Source organism: Vidua chalybeata, chromosome 2, assembly GCF_026979565.1.
Source record: "Vidua chalybeata isolate OUT-0048 chromosome 2, bVidCha1 merged haplotype, whole genome shotgun sequence".
Classification (NCBI taxonomy): Eukaryota; Metazoa; Chordata; class Aves; order Passeriformes; family Viduidae; genus Vidua; species Vidua chalybeata.
In genome coordinates, this window is record NC_071531.1 from 85874450 (window position 1) to 85892448 (window position 17999).

A 17999-nucleotide genomic window follows, 5' to 3' on the forward strand; every position below is an offset into this window, starting at 1 on the left:
CTTGCAGTCGCTGAAACTGGTCTCTTGGCTCACCATTGCATCCCCCTAAAAAATGCAGTCTCTGTTGCAGGAGAAATTGGTTCAGTCTATGGCTAACAAGAAAAGTCCGGCCACAAGCCTCTCCATCATCTCCTCCCACCTAAAAATTTCTTCTTCTAACATCTCAGGTCCCAGACTGTCTCTCTTCTCCTTCAAATCAAGGAGGAGTAATATTTTACAAAGCTTTCATTTCCCAGGAAAGGGTTAAAAGTCTTGGGACTCCCCAGAGGGCTGAAATCTCTGCCCAGAACTCCAACTCCCACAGCTGGGCACCTTCCTCCCCCCCACTTCTCCTTCTCCTCTGCTGGCAAATTCCAGGTGCCGTCAGGCTCTCTGTCTCTTTCCCTCTGTGGAGGGGGAACAAAGGCATCTCCGTTTCTCTCCACCCTTCCATCCTCAGGGGGCCCGCCCGGTTCCAGTCCTTCAGCCCCTGGGCTACCTCTCCCAGGCCACATGGCTTCCCTTCCCCCATCCAGCCCGTGGCCAGGCAGGGGAGACTCTGCACAGCACTCTGACCAGAACCAAAGAGAGTGTTCCCCTGGGAGTTCTTGCTTTTAACCCCCTGTGTTCTCAGAGGCGTGTCCATGCCATCAGTGGTCAGTCCAAATGCCAATATCCAAAGCACTGATTGGTTTGACCCCAACTTCCTGAGAAACTTCACTTCTGTGTCAAACCACGACACCAAATTTGACTAGAAGTTTAATAACTACACTTAAGATCAACATTCTTGTTTGGTAGTATTATATATAGTAATTCAATTAATAAGCAGTTTTTAATCAAATGAAAACAATGAGATTTCAGTGATATTAATGTTAGGAGAAGGAAATGTACTCTCATTCTCAATGTATTTCACCTTATGCACAAAGTAGTATCGTGTTCATTAACAAAAACTTCAATGCCAAAATATTTATTTCTTAATACTTCAGCATGAATTTCACATTTAATCATTGATAGCTGTAGATGAATTTACTATGTTTTTAGAACTAGTGTCATGTAGAGTCCAGATTATTTGTGTCATTTTGCTGAAATTTACAAAATATGTGGAAAGTTTTTTACTTCCACAGGAATTTTTGAAATCTGTAATTTCTTTCTTAGGATTCAGTTAATACTGAGGAAAGAATCAAGTTGCTTATTGGCTCATTGAAACATACAGTGTATGAATATGTTTGTCATTGTTTGTTTAAGGTAAGATTGTATTTTTTTTTTTTGCTTTTTATACAGTGCACTAAGTTTGAAAGTATTCTTTCAGCAGCTCACACTTGATCTATTTCAAATAATCAGTATTGTGTAATAGATGCAAAATATTACACTATCAATAATTAACATGCTAAATGCAGACTTAAAATCAGTGTATGACCAAATTAATATTGCTGATGTACATTTCTCCACAGAGCTCTACAACTCTGCCTCATTCTGGCTTCAGAGTCAGTCATGGGCTTCACAGTCTTCTGAGCAATCATTTTGTGTTCGCTTTTATTTCTTGCATTCCTAAATATAAGGTTTTGTGTGATTATTTGGGAGTTTTTTGTATTTTTTTTTTTTTTTTTTTTTTTTTTAAAGGAAACAGAAGTGGGTTTTTTAGGTTGATGTTTGGACTTGGTTATCTTAAAGTTCTCTTCCAAGCTAGATGATTCTATGTTTCTAAAAGTCCTACATTGTGATATTCACCTTTTTATTTTCACAGCCTGTCTCATAGGTCTACCTGCTTACCTTGTTTGTTTCTGTCTGCTCCTTTTTCTTCCTCCAAAAAATGTTCTTAGTGTATTTCTTCTTTATTTCAGTCAGGTGTCTTTTCACTTCTTCCTTTCTTACTGAAAACCTAGGGAAGCTATGCCTTTCATTTTCAGTTTTAATTTTTACTTTCACATGAAGCTGTCATAACAAGAGGTGTTTGTCTCACAGTACCAGGCTGAAGAAAGCACAGTAGATCTGCATATATGGTTCAAGCAGTGCAAATCACAAGTCTGTAGTTTGATCTGTGAGAATGGAGAGATCTTGAAAATTTTACACCACCTCCTGCTCCTGTCTCCCAATCTAGCAATGCTACATTGAGGACTCAGGGGCAGCAGTTCTTTCTAAGATTCTCATGAAATAGTCTCAGAATAATTAATGTTTGTCTTTGAAGTCATAAGTATGTGAAGTCTTTCACTAAGTCATTACACCTTGTGATATGGAAGGCAGCAATTTTTATGTGTAAGAAAAGAGCAGAGAGTTCAAATGCAAGGCAGAGAAGAGATTTCTAGTCAGAAAGATTTTAAGTTGATCAGACAGGAGTTTAGAAAATACTGAAAATGTGTTACCTGTGTAGCTTCAAACTAATGGTCCATGCAGTTTACTATTGTGTTCTAATCATAGAGAGAACAAATAAACTCTTCACACCATCCACAATTCACTGCTAATTCTTCCTTTTATTCATGAAAATTTTTAAAAACTGCTGTGACACTGAGGCTTTACTAGTGTCTTCATAAATGGTATAGCTGATACGAGTTCATACCCTTTGAAACATGTTGGAATCAAGAAGAAGGATTTTGTCAGTCTGTGGTTATTGTTTATGTGTACATAGCCTTTGTGAATGCTGCTAAATTAAGTGGTGCGAAGAAATTTATCAGAGCACTCGAACTGGCCCATCTTTCCTCTTAATTTGTCAAAGCAGGTTTGGTCTGGGCCTCTTAGCACTCTTCCAAACAATTCTTGTTCAAATTTTGGATACTAGATCATCCAGGGAGCATCCTAATATACAGTTGTGATATGGATTTGCTTGCAGACCTTGTCTAAGAAGATGAAAAAGTTAAGTGGTGTGGTTTGTTTTCAATGTCATATGATGTTCATATTTATCAATAAAATGAGAACTTCAGTGCCTTGCAAAACTTGATTCTAATTCCTAGTAGAGGCCTCTTTGCCCTCCACTCCACAGCCCACTTTAAGTTTCTGTCTCTAACTTGCAAAGGGATGTAGCAATTTTTCATTAGGATGTATGTCTCTAAGTCATTACTATGAAATTGGAGGTGATTTTTTAAAGAAATGTTACTTATAAAAAAGAACCAGAAATAGGACTTTTCCTGAGTCTGTAAATACATTTTTACTGCTTTTATTTCAGGCTGATCAGCTAATGTTTGCTCTACATTTTGTACGAGGGATGCACCCTGAGCTTTTTCAAGAGAATGTAAGTGCTAAAGAAGAAAATCCCCAAGTATTTTACTCAAACTTAATATGAAGAGTAAAAAGTAGATAAAAAGTTTTTGTCAGTAAGTGTAGGACTTAGTTGTCTGTAGTGTAGTCAAATTAATTCTATAAAGTCTGCCTGCAAGTGAAACAGTATGCATAATTCACTTAATACAATTGCTTAAACGTGGCTGATTATCCTGAGTCAAGACACATTTAATTATCTAAAGTACCTCCACAGAATGGAGAGACAAAACTATGGCTTTCTGTACTAGGAGCTGGAGACCAGAAGGGACATCAAATGATAGTAGATGTCAGTTCAATAGAGGAGAGTCCATTGTAGAGGTAAAGATAAAAAATCAGATAATACATTTGAAGGAAGTAATGAAACTTGATTATATGAAATATGTGAGCTTAAGGTACAAGATTCAAAAAAAAGTTGTTTGGAACTCTCCAATGAAGGAGTAGTTTCACTGTAGACATATGGATTGACAAAGTGAAATCCTTTCAGCAATGATGTGGCCTCATAAAAATAAATCCTTTCAGTCTTTCAGCAATGATGTGGCCTCATAAAAATAACTCATCATGTTAGCAGAAGTATATCCTGGCTGCTCTTCATTATCCAAAGTTTGCTATTTGATGTTTCTTATTTTATTTGAGCTTCTGAAAATACCTTGCTTTATCTTTCTTGAGTTTCTAAAGTCATGAAGGCAGCAATCTGCAAACAGTTTTCTGACTAAATTAAATACTGGTTTCTTAAGTGTTTGTAAAGTACAGCCCTAAGTGTTGGTTTCTATTGCTTAGCATGCATTTCCATCAGCTATTAGAGCTCTTAGACAGTATAATCTAGGTTATATATAATGCATATTTCTACAGTATCTGAATACTCAAGAGAGAAAACAGCCAAATAATATCAATAATTTTTTTACTTCTCTGAAAGGTAAAAGTTATTTTCGTTAAATTGTTAAGAGAAAAGTGCTTGTTCAAAATATTTAGTGAAGAAACTGAAGCTGAAGTGGTTATTCTTTTAAAATTATTCTTTCTAAAGCTTTTAATGTGATGAGACTAGGAGTTGCTTAATATGCTCCTAGAGAATTTAATATTCCAAGTCCCTGTCCCAAAATAATTGAACCTTCTGCACTTAAATATCTTTTTGCATAGCAATATGAAATTTATAGTACAACTTCAACAATATACTATAGATTGCCTTGGTTCTCAGCAGGGATATTCTCTTTCTGAATCAATATGTATAGATTTTTCTGAGGTAGTTTTATATTCCCTATATATTGTACTTCTTTTCTTCATAACAATATTGCACAAACCAAAAAATACTCCATGCATTTTTGTGTGCACAAGCATTTTCTTTGTAACTGGGAGATGAGCATCAGTTGAATGCAACTGAAAGAGGGAGTTGTTTCAAGACTCAGTGAGACTGATAGGTGCAAAGAACTATGCTGGGGTTTGTATCAGCAGTATTACTCGTAGTCAATTGACTTTTAAACTTTTCATGTTACTATTCTCTTTAATAAAAAAAAATCTTCATCACAGAATATAGATAGTATTTATGCAAAATTTCAGTACTTATTGAGAATTTTTGGTCTGTTTCTTGCTACTTCCAAATACAGTATTATGTAATTTCTAGTGGTTTGAAATACTTGTCTAAATGATTTAAAATTGTCTTCCTTGATACATATACAAAGTCTAAAAGTTTTAATCATACATAAATTCAGTCATGCTTTCTATAGTTACCTGTTCTGTGTGGGCTGCTGATGCCCCACCAGGCAGGATGTGTGTTCTTGCCAGCCACATTTGCTGCCTCCTGATAGTCTGCAGATGGGCACTCTGGGTAGGAACTGTGAGTTCTGAGAAAGTATAGAACTTCCCCTTTGCTTCTTTTTCTTATAAAGCACTGCAGCCACTTAGCTTGGATTCTGCAAAAGGAATTACATTCTGATAGCTTCACTTAGCATTTAAAAAATGTCTTGGAACTCTTTCAGAATTTAGTATTTATTATGTTTATCTTCCTGCTCTTCCTACATGCTATTGCATATTAATCTTAGTTCTTAAAGGTGTCTTGTGACTTATCTGAGTTGTTCATTTATTCCACTCAGGAATGGGAGACTTTTACAGGTGTGATCATTGGAGATACCATCAGAAAATCAGTAAGCTACATTTATTTCCATATTTTGAAATAAGGAACATCTACTTTAATCCTGAAAAGTTAAAGTTTTATTGTTACTATGTTGTTTAATTAATTGTATTCATACAGTAAAGAAAAAAGTAACTTTTTGCATAGTAATATAAAGATATAAATTTATTAAAGAATTTTTTAACATGGCAAGTAGTTTTTTAATTTGAACAAATTTTTGCCTTTGTTGTGTATTTTCTTTTATTTTTTCTGTGACCAGAAAAAATAAATTTGAAATTGCATGTTTGAGGAGGTTTTCAGCCCTCTTCTGTAACTAAAATCAGTATTTCCGAATCGCTCCTTCTCCCAGAGTCACGTATGAGTTGTACTTTTTGTACTTTTTCTCAAGCAGCTGGTTGCTGAAATGATCCTTGAAATCCAGTTTCGCTAGCCATTAGATGGCTTAACTACAGGCTTTGCATTTCACTGTGACTGCAGAAGTCCCCCTTCATCTGTCTGGAGTCATTGTAATTCAACTGAATGTCTGTGAACGGAGTGATTGTCAAGTATTTATTGCTATAGGCCATTTTCAAGGAATGTGAGAACTGATTGTATAATGGAATTTAATACCAGTCTTACCTCTACCCTACCTAAGGCACAATCCATAGGTTTTGGGAAGATTTTGCTTGTGTGCCCTTCAGCCCAAATAGAATGCATACTACAGACCCATGTCAAATTTATTCCTACAGTCACTTTCAAATTTCCTAGTTTTGTTCTTTCTCAGACTTTGTAACTCATGGCTGAGATACCCTTTCACAAGAAAACTTCTGTTTTTCTCTGCTGAGCATTTAAGATTACTCTCGGAGTTGCTCACTTCTTGAGAGATCCAAATACATTTCCATGCAGAGACTCCTCAGACTGGTTAATGTGTACTGTAAAATCTTTTAATAACAGATGATATAGTGAATGCAGAAATTCCACTGGAACTTAAGCAGTGTTGTTGATCCTTAGAATTTCCTCCATGCTAAACATCTAATGAGCAGAAAAATAGAGCTGTGGCCAAATTACCAGTGCAGAGATGTTCAGAAATGGTGTTTTGCTCTTTGTGTGAAGAACCATCTTTATCATTGCAAATATGTGCAATGGAGTTGTTTTTGAAGACAGTTTCTCAGAGTGCCTATGCAGATAGCCAAACATTTGTGTCACTTGTTTTTAGTAAAAAATTACTTAGAATTGAGTCATAAGGATGCTCTAAATGGGTATTTTCAGGCTCAAGTAGCTAAGCAAGTGTTAATGTGAACAGTATGTCTCATATTTAAATATTTTAGTAGCTTTTTTGTTATGCCATTTATGAACTTAGCAAAAGACCACAGAAAGATTGCTGTTGTGAATGTTTTTATTAAAAAACATAGGTTTCACAACCTTATTACCGAATATAGTGTTTCATAAAAGATTGTGTAACTTACATTTGTGATATAACTTGTTTCCATAAGGATTCACAAAGAAGTGCTCGTGACCAGGTTCCCTCTTGGATAGAACAGGACAGAGTCTGGGCAGTAGCATCTTTGAAGGTATACATTGTGTGGTCTCTTGAATTTAAATTTAAAGAACTTTGGTTTTGGCAGATAGCAATTTGGACTTGAATACTCAGATATGTATTTGTCAGATCAAAAGATTTTGTTGTTATAGGCTGTTTATTCTATCTTCCAGAAACCCTGGCTTAATATATAGCCACCTAAAAAAAAACAAAAGTGTTTTTTTGTTTTTATTTTAATCTCATTTTTTCTGAGCCTTTTTCATTAGCATTTCTACCCCATCTATAATGAATTTCAATGCATGTGAGTGAACCTGTCACCTTACTGTGATTAGAAAATACTGCAAATCTATCTAAGTTCTCCAATTTATATAGATAGGATGATAGAAGAAAAATTGCAAACCATATTTAGTTATATTCAGATTTCACTAATGTAACGACTTTGACAAATCACTTCATATTGTATTAAAAGCCAACAACTGTTAATTTAGAAATTAATATTCTCCTCATCAGATTTCTCTGTACATCTTTATAGGTGTTTTAGAGTTTGTGATTGCTCAGACTGAACTAAAACAAAAACTTTCTTGCATTGGACAATGTTGAAGTTCTCTGATCCTGAAGGGAACTAAAGGAAAATATTAGTCCTGAAATTCTGTCTTAGCCTCTTCTCCTCCTGCATGTAGCTCAGCAGCAAGGATAAAAAACCTTGACTGCTCTTTGGCAAGGACGTTTTTTGCTGAACCCAGAGCTTACTATTTAATTACTCTTTAACCAGGAATCAGGAACAATCACAATAATGGTATGGCAAGCATAACAGTTAGAGGTTTAGACAAACAAACAAACAGAGTGAATCAGTAGCATGCACTGATAGCAAGCCATTACTGATACCAGATAGCAGATCATCATTAGAGGAAAGGACTTAAAGGTAAAGCCCAAAATTTAAAATCAAAGAACCTTAAGGTTTAAAACTAAAATTACAGTGCAAATATAGAGTTAGTCTTTCCAGGGAATAGGTAAACAAGTGGTTAATTTTAAAGTGTACTGTTGTCTTCTCTAACTCCAAGGATAAAATTGAATTTTGTGATTTGCACAGCAGTGGTCACAATGATACTTGGAAATCTAAATATACTTGGAATATTAAAATATACAATGCCCAAATGGCTATTCTTCTTTACAGTTCAACCTACATTATTTGTTTTTGTAGGTTTCTCTCCCAGGTCTCTATCAGACACTTTGCTTTGAAGATGAAAGTCTGTGGCGCACTTTTTCTCAGAGCTCTGTATGTGAACAAGACTTTCCATCTCCTGTTGTAAAAAGAATTTCCTTGTTTCAGCAGGTAATCTTTCCATTCATAATATTAATTATGAGTTCAGCAGTGAAAGTAAATTTTGCATCCAGGCCTGGTTGAGTTCTAAGCAGTGACAATATCTACACTGTCCTGCAGTTTAACTAGTTTTTTTTAATCTAAGAATTATATATATTTTTTTTTACTATAGTGCATATTATTTCTCTGTTATCTCAGTCATTTTAGTGTTGATATATTAGCTGCAACTGAGTATACTCTCTAAGGTAACAAGTTCTTTAGAAATATGCACAGAATTAATTTTATGAATAGGTATTAAAATTCTTTCATGGGTGTGTTGTTACTGCTGGATGTGTCACTTGTTGAGCATCTTACTTCACTGAATGTGCAAACTCACACATCTGACACAAAATGCAGTAGCAGCCTCTGCTTCTCTAGAATAGAAGAAATGAAAAATGACTTCTGAAAACCTGGTGATAAAGAACACACCAAGAATACGGAAACGTCAAGTACCTTCCTGAATCTGTTTTTTTTTTTTTTCCACTGGAAAAGAAAGATATAACCACTTTTGTGTTTATGGAAAAAAAGATGTTGTTATTTACTTTCAAATGAAGCTGTGATTTTTCTTTTGAAGTTACTTAACATGAAAATATCCAGAGAAAGGATGGGGTGTTAGACAATGTAGTTCCATGTTGATTGGCTCTTAGAGCTATTGTCTATTTGGAGTTTTTTGTGGAGGAGGAAAATTTCTGAAATAGCATGCATGCAATTTAGGAACAAACCATTTTGGAAAGGAATTTGTGTGAGTCATATTTGATTCAATGCTGAAGACCACTTCTTATGTGTGCAGTGTGTTGTCAGAAAATGTCTGCATTTGTAGGAAAGTAAATCTGGAATGATCAGTGCATCTTTTTCCTTGTACAGAAGTATTATGAATGTTCTATTAATGAAATATATCAAAACTACATTGTTAGATTGATATGCCACTCATAAATTAGTTTGAACTGAAACCAGAAATATTTCTATTCCAAGTAGGACATTGCTACCTCTATATGTGCATAGAATTTAGATGCTAGTATAAAGCTAAATGTGCTTTCTGTCATTTTAGCTACCCACATAGCTACTTTTCTTCTAAAATATTGTAGAAAAGTTTGTAGCTTACAAGTAGACATTCGGTATAGTTCTATCTTCTGATTCTATTGATAGAACAAGCTACTTACAAAAGAACAATTACAGTCGATTATCTTGGAAAGGAATGATCAGATAGCTCTATATATTCAGAGAAAATAACTTTGTTCTGAAGATAAATTCAAAGAATTCATCCTTCTTAGGAGAATCTTGCATTTTAAATTATCACTATATATTTTTATCAACTCATCTCCCCTGAATATATTTTATTTTAAGGTACTTGTGGTCCAGGCTGTCAGACCAGACAGACTACAGAGTGCCATGGCTCTTTTTGCATGTAAAACCCTAGGTAAGTTAAATTTTCACCAGGGCATTTCTGCACAACAATTAAATAACTTTTTTGTCCTATGTTTTTCTTTTATATTGTAGTTCTTATGGAATTCCTAAGTTTTAGCATATGAAAATATGCTGTAAATGGTTTGCTGATTTTATTCTTGTAAAATATTCTTAAAAGTGCTTTTAAAATAATTTGGTTTATTCTGCACAGTGATTGAAAATATAATAAAATGATCTATCAAATTCTTTTAATTAATTATTGAACACTGGAGTCATCAAGAAAGAAAGATAACTGGTTTTCTCAAAGTTTTACACTGCAACACTCTTCTTAAGACTCAGATTTTCCATAAATATTATTTTATGTAATTTACAATTTAAAGACCGTTTTGTTTGAGATTTTATAAATTGAGTCTCAAAAGATTATTTCATTAATATCAGTCATTTTTGTAGAAGTCTTGGTCTGTAATACATTTTACTGTCTGTTTAAAAATACATATGATTTAGAGTGATTCAATGCTACGGTTGTCTCTTTATTCTAGTCAGTCAGATTCCTCTCTCATGTCTGTTATATCCAAAGTTTGAAACCTGTATGCCAAATAATTTCAATATTGCAGTACAGCACACAAAAACCTTCCTTCAGCTTTTAGCAGTTTTGAGTGTCTCATCGGGGTGGACGCTGTAAGTTTTAGAAGTCACTTTATCTTACGCCCTTGTGCTGTCTGTGGACAGTATTTGTTGCTCAAATTAGCTCAATATCTGCCACCCAGACTGGGATTTTCAGCATTAAGGTACAGGTTCTCTGCCAACCATTATTAGTAGATAGAGAGGGTACTTTGGTCATGGCGACATGGCCCATGCTGACAATGTCCCTGCCTGCTGGACTCAAATGACAAGAGTGATCTGCAGTGTGTGTGTCTCAAAAACCAGCAGAGACCTGAATGCAGAGTACATTTATTTGCTTGCTTACTGTCTTCCAAATCTTAATGTATTACATAAATTACTTGTGCTGGGACCAGTTCCTTGGAGGAATGCTGCACAAGGGAATGTTTTTGGTGAATGAAGCTACAGCCTCACTAAGGAAGGCAGAATACCATTGACTCCATTTAGATTTTCAAAACCAGTAAGTCATCCACAAATCATCCACAGATTTTTCATGCATATCAGTGCGATTGGCAAAATCTTGACTAGCACTTTCTAAGCAATTGTATGAATATTTTTTCATGGTTTTTTTCTGCCTTGTCTTTTTGAGTGTCCTTGCCCTGAAACAACTTAAAGAAACTGTTTCACATAATTGTAAAGGAAGCTATTAAGTTTCCAATCTCATTTGGTGGTTTTCCTTAGAGAAAAAATGACTTCCAAAAGAGCTGTAAATATCCTACAAGAAAGCCTTTCAATTCTGTTTTATTCGGTTTTATAGACTTTTTTTTTCTTTTCTCAACTTTTACCTAAAATTTGAAATTTATGGATGAAGAGGGAATAAAATAATTTCTTTTGAAGATAATATTCATAAGAATTTTCTATGAATGTATTTTGTAACACCTGAAGCATGTTTATTTCTTTATTTTACATGCTCTACAGAAATGCATCATGTTGTCAGCCTTTCAGTACTTAAAAGGACCCACAAGAAAACTGGAGGTAGACTTTTTACAAGAGCATGTAGTAACAGGACAAGGGGGAATGACTTCAAACTGAAAGAGAGTAGATTTAGATTAGATATTAGGATGAAATTCTTTCCTGTGAGAGTAGTGAGGCACTGGAACAGATTGCCCAGAGAAGCTGTGGATGCCTCATCTCTGGCAGTGTTCAAGGCCGGGCTAGATAGGGCTCTGAGCAACTTGATCTAGTGGAAAGTGCCACTTCCCATGGTGGGGTGTTGGAATGAGATGATCTTTGAGGTCCCAATACAAAGTGTTCCATGATTCTGTGGTACAAATGATACAGCATTGTTCTATGTGCAACATACAATAGCTCAAGTCTGAAAACAGACTGCATCCTCAAGGAAGTGTGTATTGCATCTTTTAGTAGTTGTGGCATAGATGTCACTGATTTGGACTCTTCTGTCTCACTGTATGTTGTGATTTCCTGTTGCACCCAATGCTTCACTGGTTAAATGTTGGTCTAAAGATGCATGAAAATACGTGGTTAACGTTATTTAATTTATGATACACTTATACCTGTATCTTTGGCCTTATGTATAAATACCTTGCCTTTACTAGGTCAACATTCTAGACATTTAAGTTGTATATTAAAACAAATAATAGATGTAAGTAATCATAGTGCCAAGTCGAATAATTAAGGCTCTCAAAGCAGTAAGGAGAGAAGTTCTGCATGTGGACATAGACACTGCAATTACTTTTAGTAAATAGCATAGCTTCTCATTCCACTCCTCTCTTTTTGTGTTTTCCTCAAGACTACACTCTAAATAAAGACTGCAATTTGTCAAGCTGGAAATCAGAAATACTTTTCTTCTCAATATGGGGTGCCTTATACCTACCTGCATGTTGTAAGGATATTTCCTTCATTTTAAAACTGGTTTTATGGTGTCTGCTGAACAGAACTCTTGACAGCCAGATGAACTCCAGAGTGGATGATGAAGCACTCCATAATGTATAGTCACTTTATTTCCATAATAATTCTAATTATAGGAATAAAAGAATTATCTCCATTGCCTCTGAATATGAAACGTTTATATAAAGAGACGTTGGAAATTGAGCCCATCTTGATAATAATTTCTCCTGGTGCTGATCCTTCTCAAGAACTACAGGAACTTGCCAGTGTTGAAAGAAATACTGAGTGCTACCATCAGGTCAGTCTTAGATAAGTATAGTGATTAAAAACCACAATGTGTAAAATTTTGTAGTAATATCTGTTTTACTTTGTTTTCCAAGGAAGTTAGTAAGTAAAATCATTGCTTGGTGTCTGTGGTGTTTTGTTGTTCCCACCTGTCTTGATGCTAACTTCTCGTTCCACTGGCAAAATGGGATGGAGAAGAGACACACAATTAGTCATGCTCACAGAAGCAGAATCCAAACAAGAGACATTCATCCAGTGTGGAGAGGAAAAAATGAGAAAATGGATGGAAAAGAACAAAAGAGGCTGTGAATTGTTATACATTGCTGTTACGCATTGTTATACATTATATATATATAAAATGCTGCAGCATTATCTTTTTTAGTGCGGAGTAACTGAAACAAAGCCCACTAAAAACTAGACTTCATCATTTCCTCTGCTCATAGGATTTGCACGTTTCTTTCTTCAATAGAAAACATGATTCAGGTGTTCAGTGTTTGTTAATACTTAGGTATTTAGTGAAATTCTGTAAAATATTTTGAGAAATTTTACATCCTTGAAGGTTTCCAAGAATATACTGGACAAAGGCCTTAGCTCCTGATTTAATCTTTCATACCTTGCCCTACTTAGAGCAGGAGATTGGACTAGATACCTTCCAGGACCCATTCCAATTAAATTTTTTATATGAATCAAGTGGTTTCCTAGTATTCCTAATACACAGTACCAATATGCTTTATAACTTTCTGAAAAATATTATTTCTTTCTGTCATTTGACATATTAAGGGGAGGGAAGTTGTTATCTAGCTGATAACTGGTTAGCATAGAAATGGAAAATGTCAGGTTTAATGTTGCTTTTAAATAGTCCTTGAAATTGTTCCTTTCCTGGAACATAAACTGATATAATATATTTTTCCCATCAAACTGTAAATATTTGGATCCTACTGCTGTCTTATCTGGCTGTGAATATTGCAGAATGCATATTTCTTACTCTGCCACATGGATTTTCATGTTTATCTCTATATACACTTTATATGTTGGACTTTCAAAATGTAGCATACTATGGGATTCAATTAAGGATCAGGACTCAAAGTTGAATCACCTGAAAGTTGTTACAGTAATGAGAATATTTTTTGTTATTTTTTCCGACATTTTCTCATGCAATTTGACTAAAATATAAAAAATAGAATTTTCTTCTCTGTTGATTTATTTCTTGCATGGGATAAACAGAGTGCTAAATTTGTGCTGTCTGCTACTATATTGCTAGTGACCTTCAGTTGTCTTCTTTTGGCTATTTTCAATTATTTTAAGATATTATACTCAGTTCTACTTAGTCAGAGAATCATAATGCCAAGACAAGGCTTTTCACATTGGCTAAAACCTCTTTATTTTCGACTTGTTTGGTTCAGGTTTTTTTGTTATCTTTATCTTCCAAATAGATTGGAAGGTAGAACTAATAAGTTACTATAAAAAGTGAAGAAAGGAATATATGTTCAACTATTCATAAATCACAGCAAAACTGAGTATTTCTCTTCAAAGGAAGTACTCCTAACTTCTAGTCAAAATAAACTTAGTTCTCATTTCTCTCTTATTTTTGCAGTTCTGCAGTAATGCAGTTTAGTCATTGTTATTTAAATTACTTTTTTGACTTCCTCAGGAATACAATCACTGTCACCAAGTGATGTATGTTTTTTTCCATTAAAAGACTAGGTAATGTTGTTTGTACAGAAACTGGCTAGATAAGTTGCAAAGAAAAACTTGTTTTCCTTAATCTTTTCCCTACTTTAGTAACTTATCACATTAGAGAAAATTGTGGTTGTCTTTAGCACTCTTTTTTTAACGTATGTTTCCTAAGTTGAAAACACAATTTTGTATTTAACTGTTAAATGAGGTGTGAGAGATTCTTGATACAACTGTGTCTGCCATTTCAGATTGCCATGGGCCAGGGCCAAGCTGACCTGGCTATTCAAACTTTAAGAGAATGTGCTCGGAATGGAGAATGGCTGTGTTTGAAGAACCTGCATCTCGTTACATCTTGGCTTCCTGTATTGGAGAAGGTGAGGGTAAATAGAGAAGATGACACAGGGAACCAGACAAAATTAGTATGCAACATTTCTGAAGAATTTCAGGCATTTCCATGGTGATGTCTAAAATTACAGTTTAAAAATATACTTTTGTGGTTTTCTCATTTGTGAATAAGGTGAACTGCTTCATATCTAAGCAGCTTCCTTCTTTGTGTGAGTGCTTTAATTTTCATACAATTTACAGTATTTCTACCACAATGAGTGAGCAAATGTTCCAGTTAGAACTTCTGGTACTTTATGGGATACTACCCATGCTTTTTCATGAATTATGAATCTATGTATGCTTGAATTTAATTTTTCCCCCTTAGTTCTAGGACTTTCTTTTTAGTAGTTCTTTTTTTTTAAGCGCAGACTCAGGCTGAGTCACTAGGAGGTTTTTGCTAATTTGAAATTAAAATGTCTCATATTTTATAGAAGCACACACTTATGGGATATGAAATCTCTAACTTGCTAACTAAAATTCATCTTATATGATATACTTTTCGTGTACATCACCATGAAATCCTTAAAACAAATAAAGTCAGAAGAAAATAATAGAATTCCTTCAACAGTTACTACAGTCTTAACTTTCCAGTTTTCAATGATTTTTGTAAAGCATAGTCCATGGATGTAAGCTTGGAGTCTGTCATTTGTCTAGCAGTAACCATGTGGCTGTACCTTCAGCATTCCTATAATCCATTCTGAAAAAATGGAAAGGCAAAGCAAGATAACACTGATGTGTGTCATGTAGTCTGAACAAGGCAGTCAACAGTAATGAAATGTTTGTAAGCTCCTTGCTGAATACAAAATTTCAGATCTTGTAAGTATTAAAATATGGATATGTGTCAGGAGGGTCTTATTCTTTCCACACGAACATAATACCAAATGTGCTAAACTTCTTGCTAAGCTTAATATAGACTAAGATTTGCTGATGTTTGACTCTGCACATTCCCTTGCCTGTTTTGCATACTGTTAGCAAGTGGGAGGCTATGTAATTCTTACATTTAAACATCCTTTCAAGAGATTGCTGCATATTCATAAGTCAGTTCCATCCAGGTACAGAAATTCTCACAGTCTTTGAATATGGACCCAAGTGTACCACAGTGAGGTAGATTGAAAACTGGCCTAATCTGTTACTCAAAAAGTTACTTTCAGCATCAAAAAATCCAGTTGGAGCCAGTCATCAGCATTGTTCTCTAGGCATTGGTACTGTGGCCAACATTGTTTAACATCCTATGTAATTAGGTGAATAATGGAACAAAGCGCATCCTCAGCAAGCAGAGATGATAAGAAACCCGATGGAAATGATTGCTGTAACAGATGAGTGTACTTCCATTCAAAAGGACCTTGATAGACTGGAGAAGTAGGCAGACAAGAACCTTGTGAAGTTCAGCAAAGGGAAATGGCAAGTGGTTCACATGAGAAGGAGTAACTCCAGCCACCCAAACAGTCTGGGGTCAAACTGACTGAAAAGCAGCTTGGCAGAAAAGATCTGGGAGTCCTGGGTAAGAAGAGGACCATGAGCCAGCAAAATGACTTTGCAGCAAAGACCATTGGCATCCTGGGTTTTAGGTAGTGTTGCCAGCAGGTGGAGGGAGGTCGTCCTTCCCCTCAGCAGTGGTGAGACACACCTGGAGTTCTGTGTTCACTACTTGGCTAGCCAGTGCAACAGAGACATGGGCTTACTGGAACCAGTTCAATAAAGGGCTGCAGAGGTCATGAAGGAACTGGAGCATGTATCATACAAAGAGAAACAGAGCTAACTGGGACTGGTCAGCCTGGGAAAGAGAAGGCTCAGGGGGAATCCTAGTATTTTGTGTATTGGCTAATGGGAAAGAGTAATGGAGACTGGGTCAGTACCTTTTTGGTGGTATCCCATGACAAGGACAAGAGGCCATGGGCATAAACTACAATAAAGGAAGTACTATTTAAATATATGATAAAACTTATTTTAGTGTGAGGGTGGTCAAACACTGGAACAGGTTACCCAGAGAAGCTGCGGAGTCTCCATCCTTGTAGATACTGGAAACCTGACTGGCTACAGATCTGGGCAACTTATGTCTGGCTCTGCTTTGAGCACAGAGTTGGATTAGGCAGTCTCTGGTGGTTCCTTCCAAGCTTTATGATTCCATTATACTATGTACCAGTTGTAGTTGTCATTTTGCTTTAATAGCCGAACAAGTTACAGTTTTTCAGATTATTTTCTTTACTAAAAACACTGAAAACAAAGTGATAATAATTATGCTCTAGAGGTTATCAGAATGAATGGCTTGCGAGAAAGTCTTTCAAGAGGTTTCTGAGCTATGTTTCTTCCAACACACATACACAAAACTGTTGACTTTGTTCTGAAACCACTTGTCAGGCAACTTTGGTGTCTTTGATGACAAATGTGTGGGTTCAACTGAGCATAAAGCACTAGCAGTGTGTTTCCATATATTCAGTAATAATATATTTTTGTGAAGCCTTTATATTTGAAATAAGTTTTGACAGTATTTCTCTTAGAACTCAATTTTCCAATCTTGAGTTTTCTGTGAATCATAATACATGAAGGGTTCATAGAACAAATACTTGAAGAAAAAGAAATTAATATAGCTATACTAGTGTTGAAAGTCATTGAAATCTGTTGTTGATATGCAGCCCACATTGCAAGCCTTCATCATTTTTGATGTAGCCTTCTGGTGTTATTGTACTTAAAAGAAGTGAAGAACCGCTCCATATTTTTATGTCCTGAATTTAGTATTTAAGAGGAAGGTGCCTGTATTTTGACACAGCTAGGATGAACTTAAGATTTGAGCACAGCAATGATATAGAAAGTATGGAGGCAACACATCTTGAGCTATAACCTTAAGTATACACTGTATACAGTTGCACAGTATGCAACTGTTGATTTTTTAGATAAACCTAACTTTCTAATCCAGAATATTATAATTTTATAAATATAGGTCTATGTATAAAAAACCCCAATCTCGTCAAAGCCTATTTCAATATATAACATCTCTTTAATAGGAACTGAATACATTACATCCTCAACCAAACTTTCGTCTTTGGCTTACTACGGAAGTTCATCCAAAGTTTACTCCAATTTTGCTTCAATCAAGTCTGAAAATAACTTATGAAGTAAGATCTGTTTGGAAAGCTTTTATTAGATTCTTACATTGAATGAACCTTGATGTATAGTGAACTGTATGTTTAGATAGTATAAATGGTTTTACCTTATATTTCAGTTACATGTAATACAAAAAATACGAGTTTACCTTGAAAGATGATTTTTTCCTAGATGCTTCTTCAATTGTAAGTATGAACTGAAAATAAGTTTACATAGGAGAACTAGTTGTTCTGTTTTGTGCTTCAGAGTATTCTGTGCATTTAATCACTTTTTCTTAAAAACAAAAATCTACACAAGTGTTGTTACATGGATGGAAAACACGGAATTTCTCCTTGATGAATAACCTCATCTGAAGATCACAGAATCCCACTTTCTCTTCCTTATTTTCCTTTTTGGCCTTAGAGCTTTATATT

General features: G+C 35.1%; 1 protein-coding gene across 1 annotated transcript in view; it reads left to right on the plus strand.

Moving 5' to 3' along the window:
• Positions 1 to 17999, plus strand: part of DYNC2H1 (dynein cytoplasmic 2 heavy chain 1) — a 146901-nt gene that overhangs the window by 69248 nt on the left and 59654 nt on the right. The window contains exons 70-78 of the mRNA XM_053968680.1: positions 1135 to 1224; positions 3137 to 3202; positions 5313 to 5363; positions 6823 to 6900; positions 8068 to 8199; positions 9571 to 9643; positions 12276 to 12436; positions 14349 to 14474; positions 17487 to 17597. Of these exons, the coding sequence (XP_053824655.1) occupies positions 1135 to 1224; positions 3137 to 3202; positions 5313 to 5363; positions 6823 to 6900; positions 8068 to 8199; positions 9571 to 9643; positions 12276 to 12436; positions 14349 to 14474; positions 17487 to 17597 (888 nt within the window). The remainder of the gene's footprint in view (positions 1 to 1134; positions 1225 to 3136; positions 3203 to 5312; positions 5364 to 6822; positions 6901 to 8067; positions 8200 to 9570; positions 9644 to 12275; positions 12437 to 14348; positions 14475 to 17486; positions 17598 to 17999) is intronic.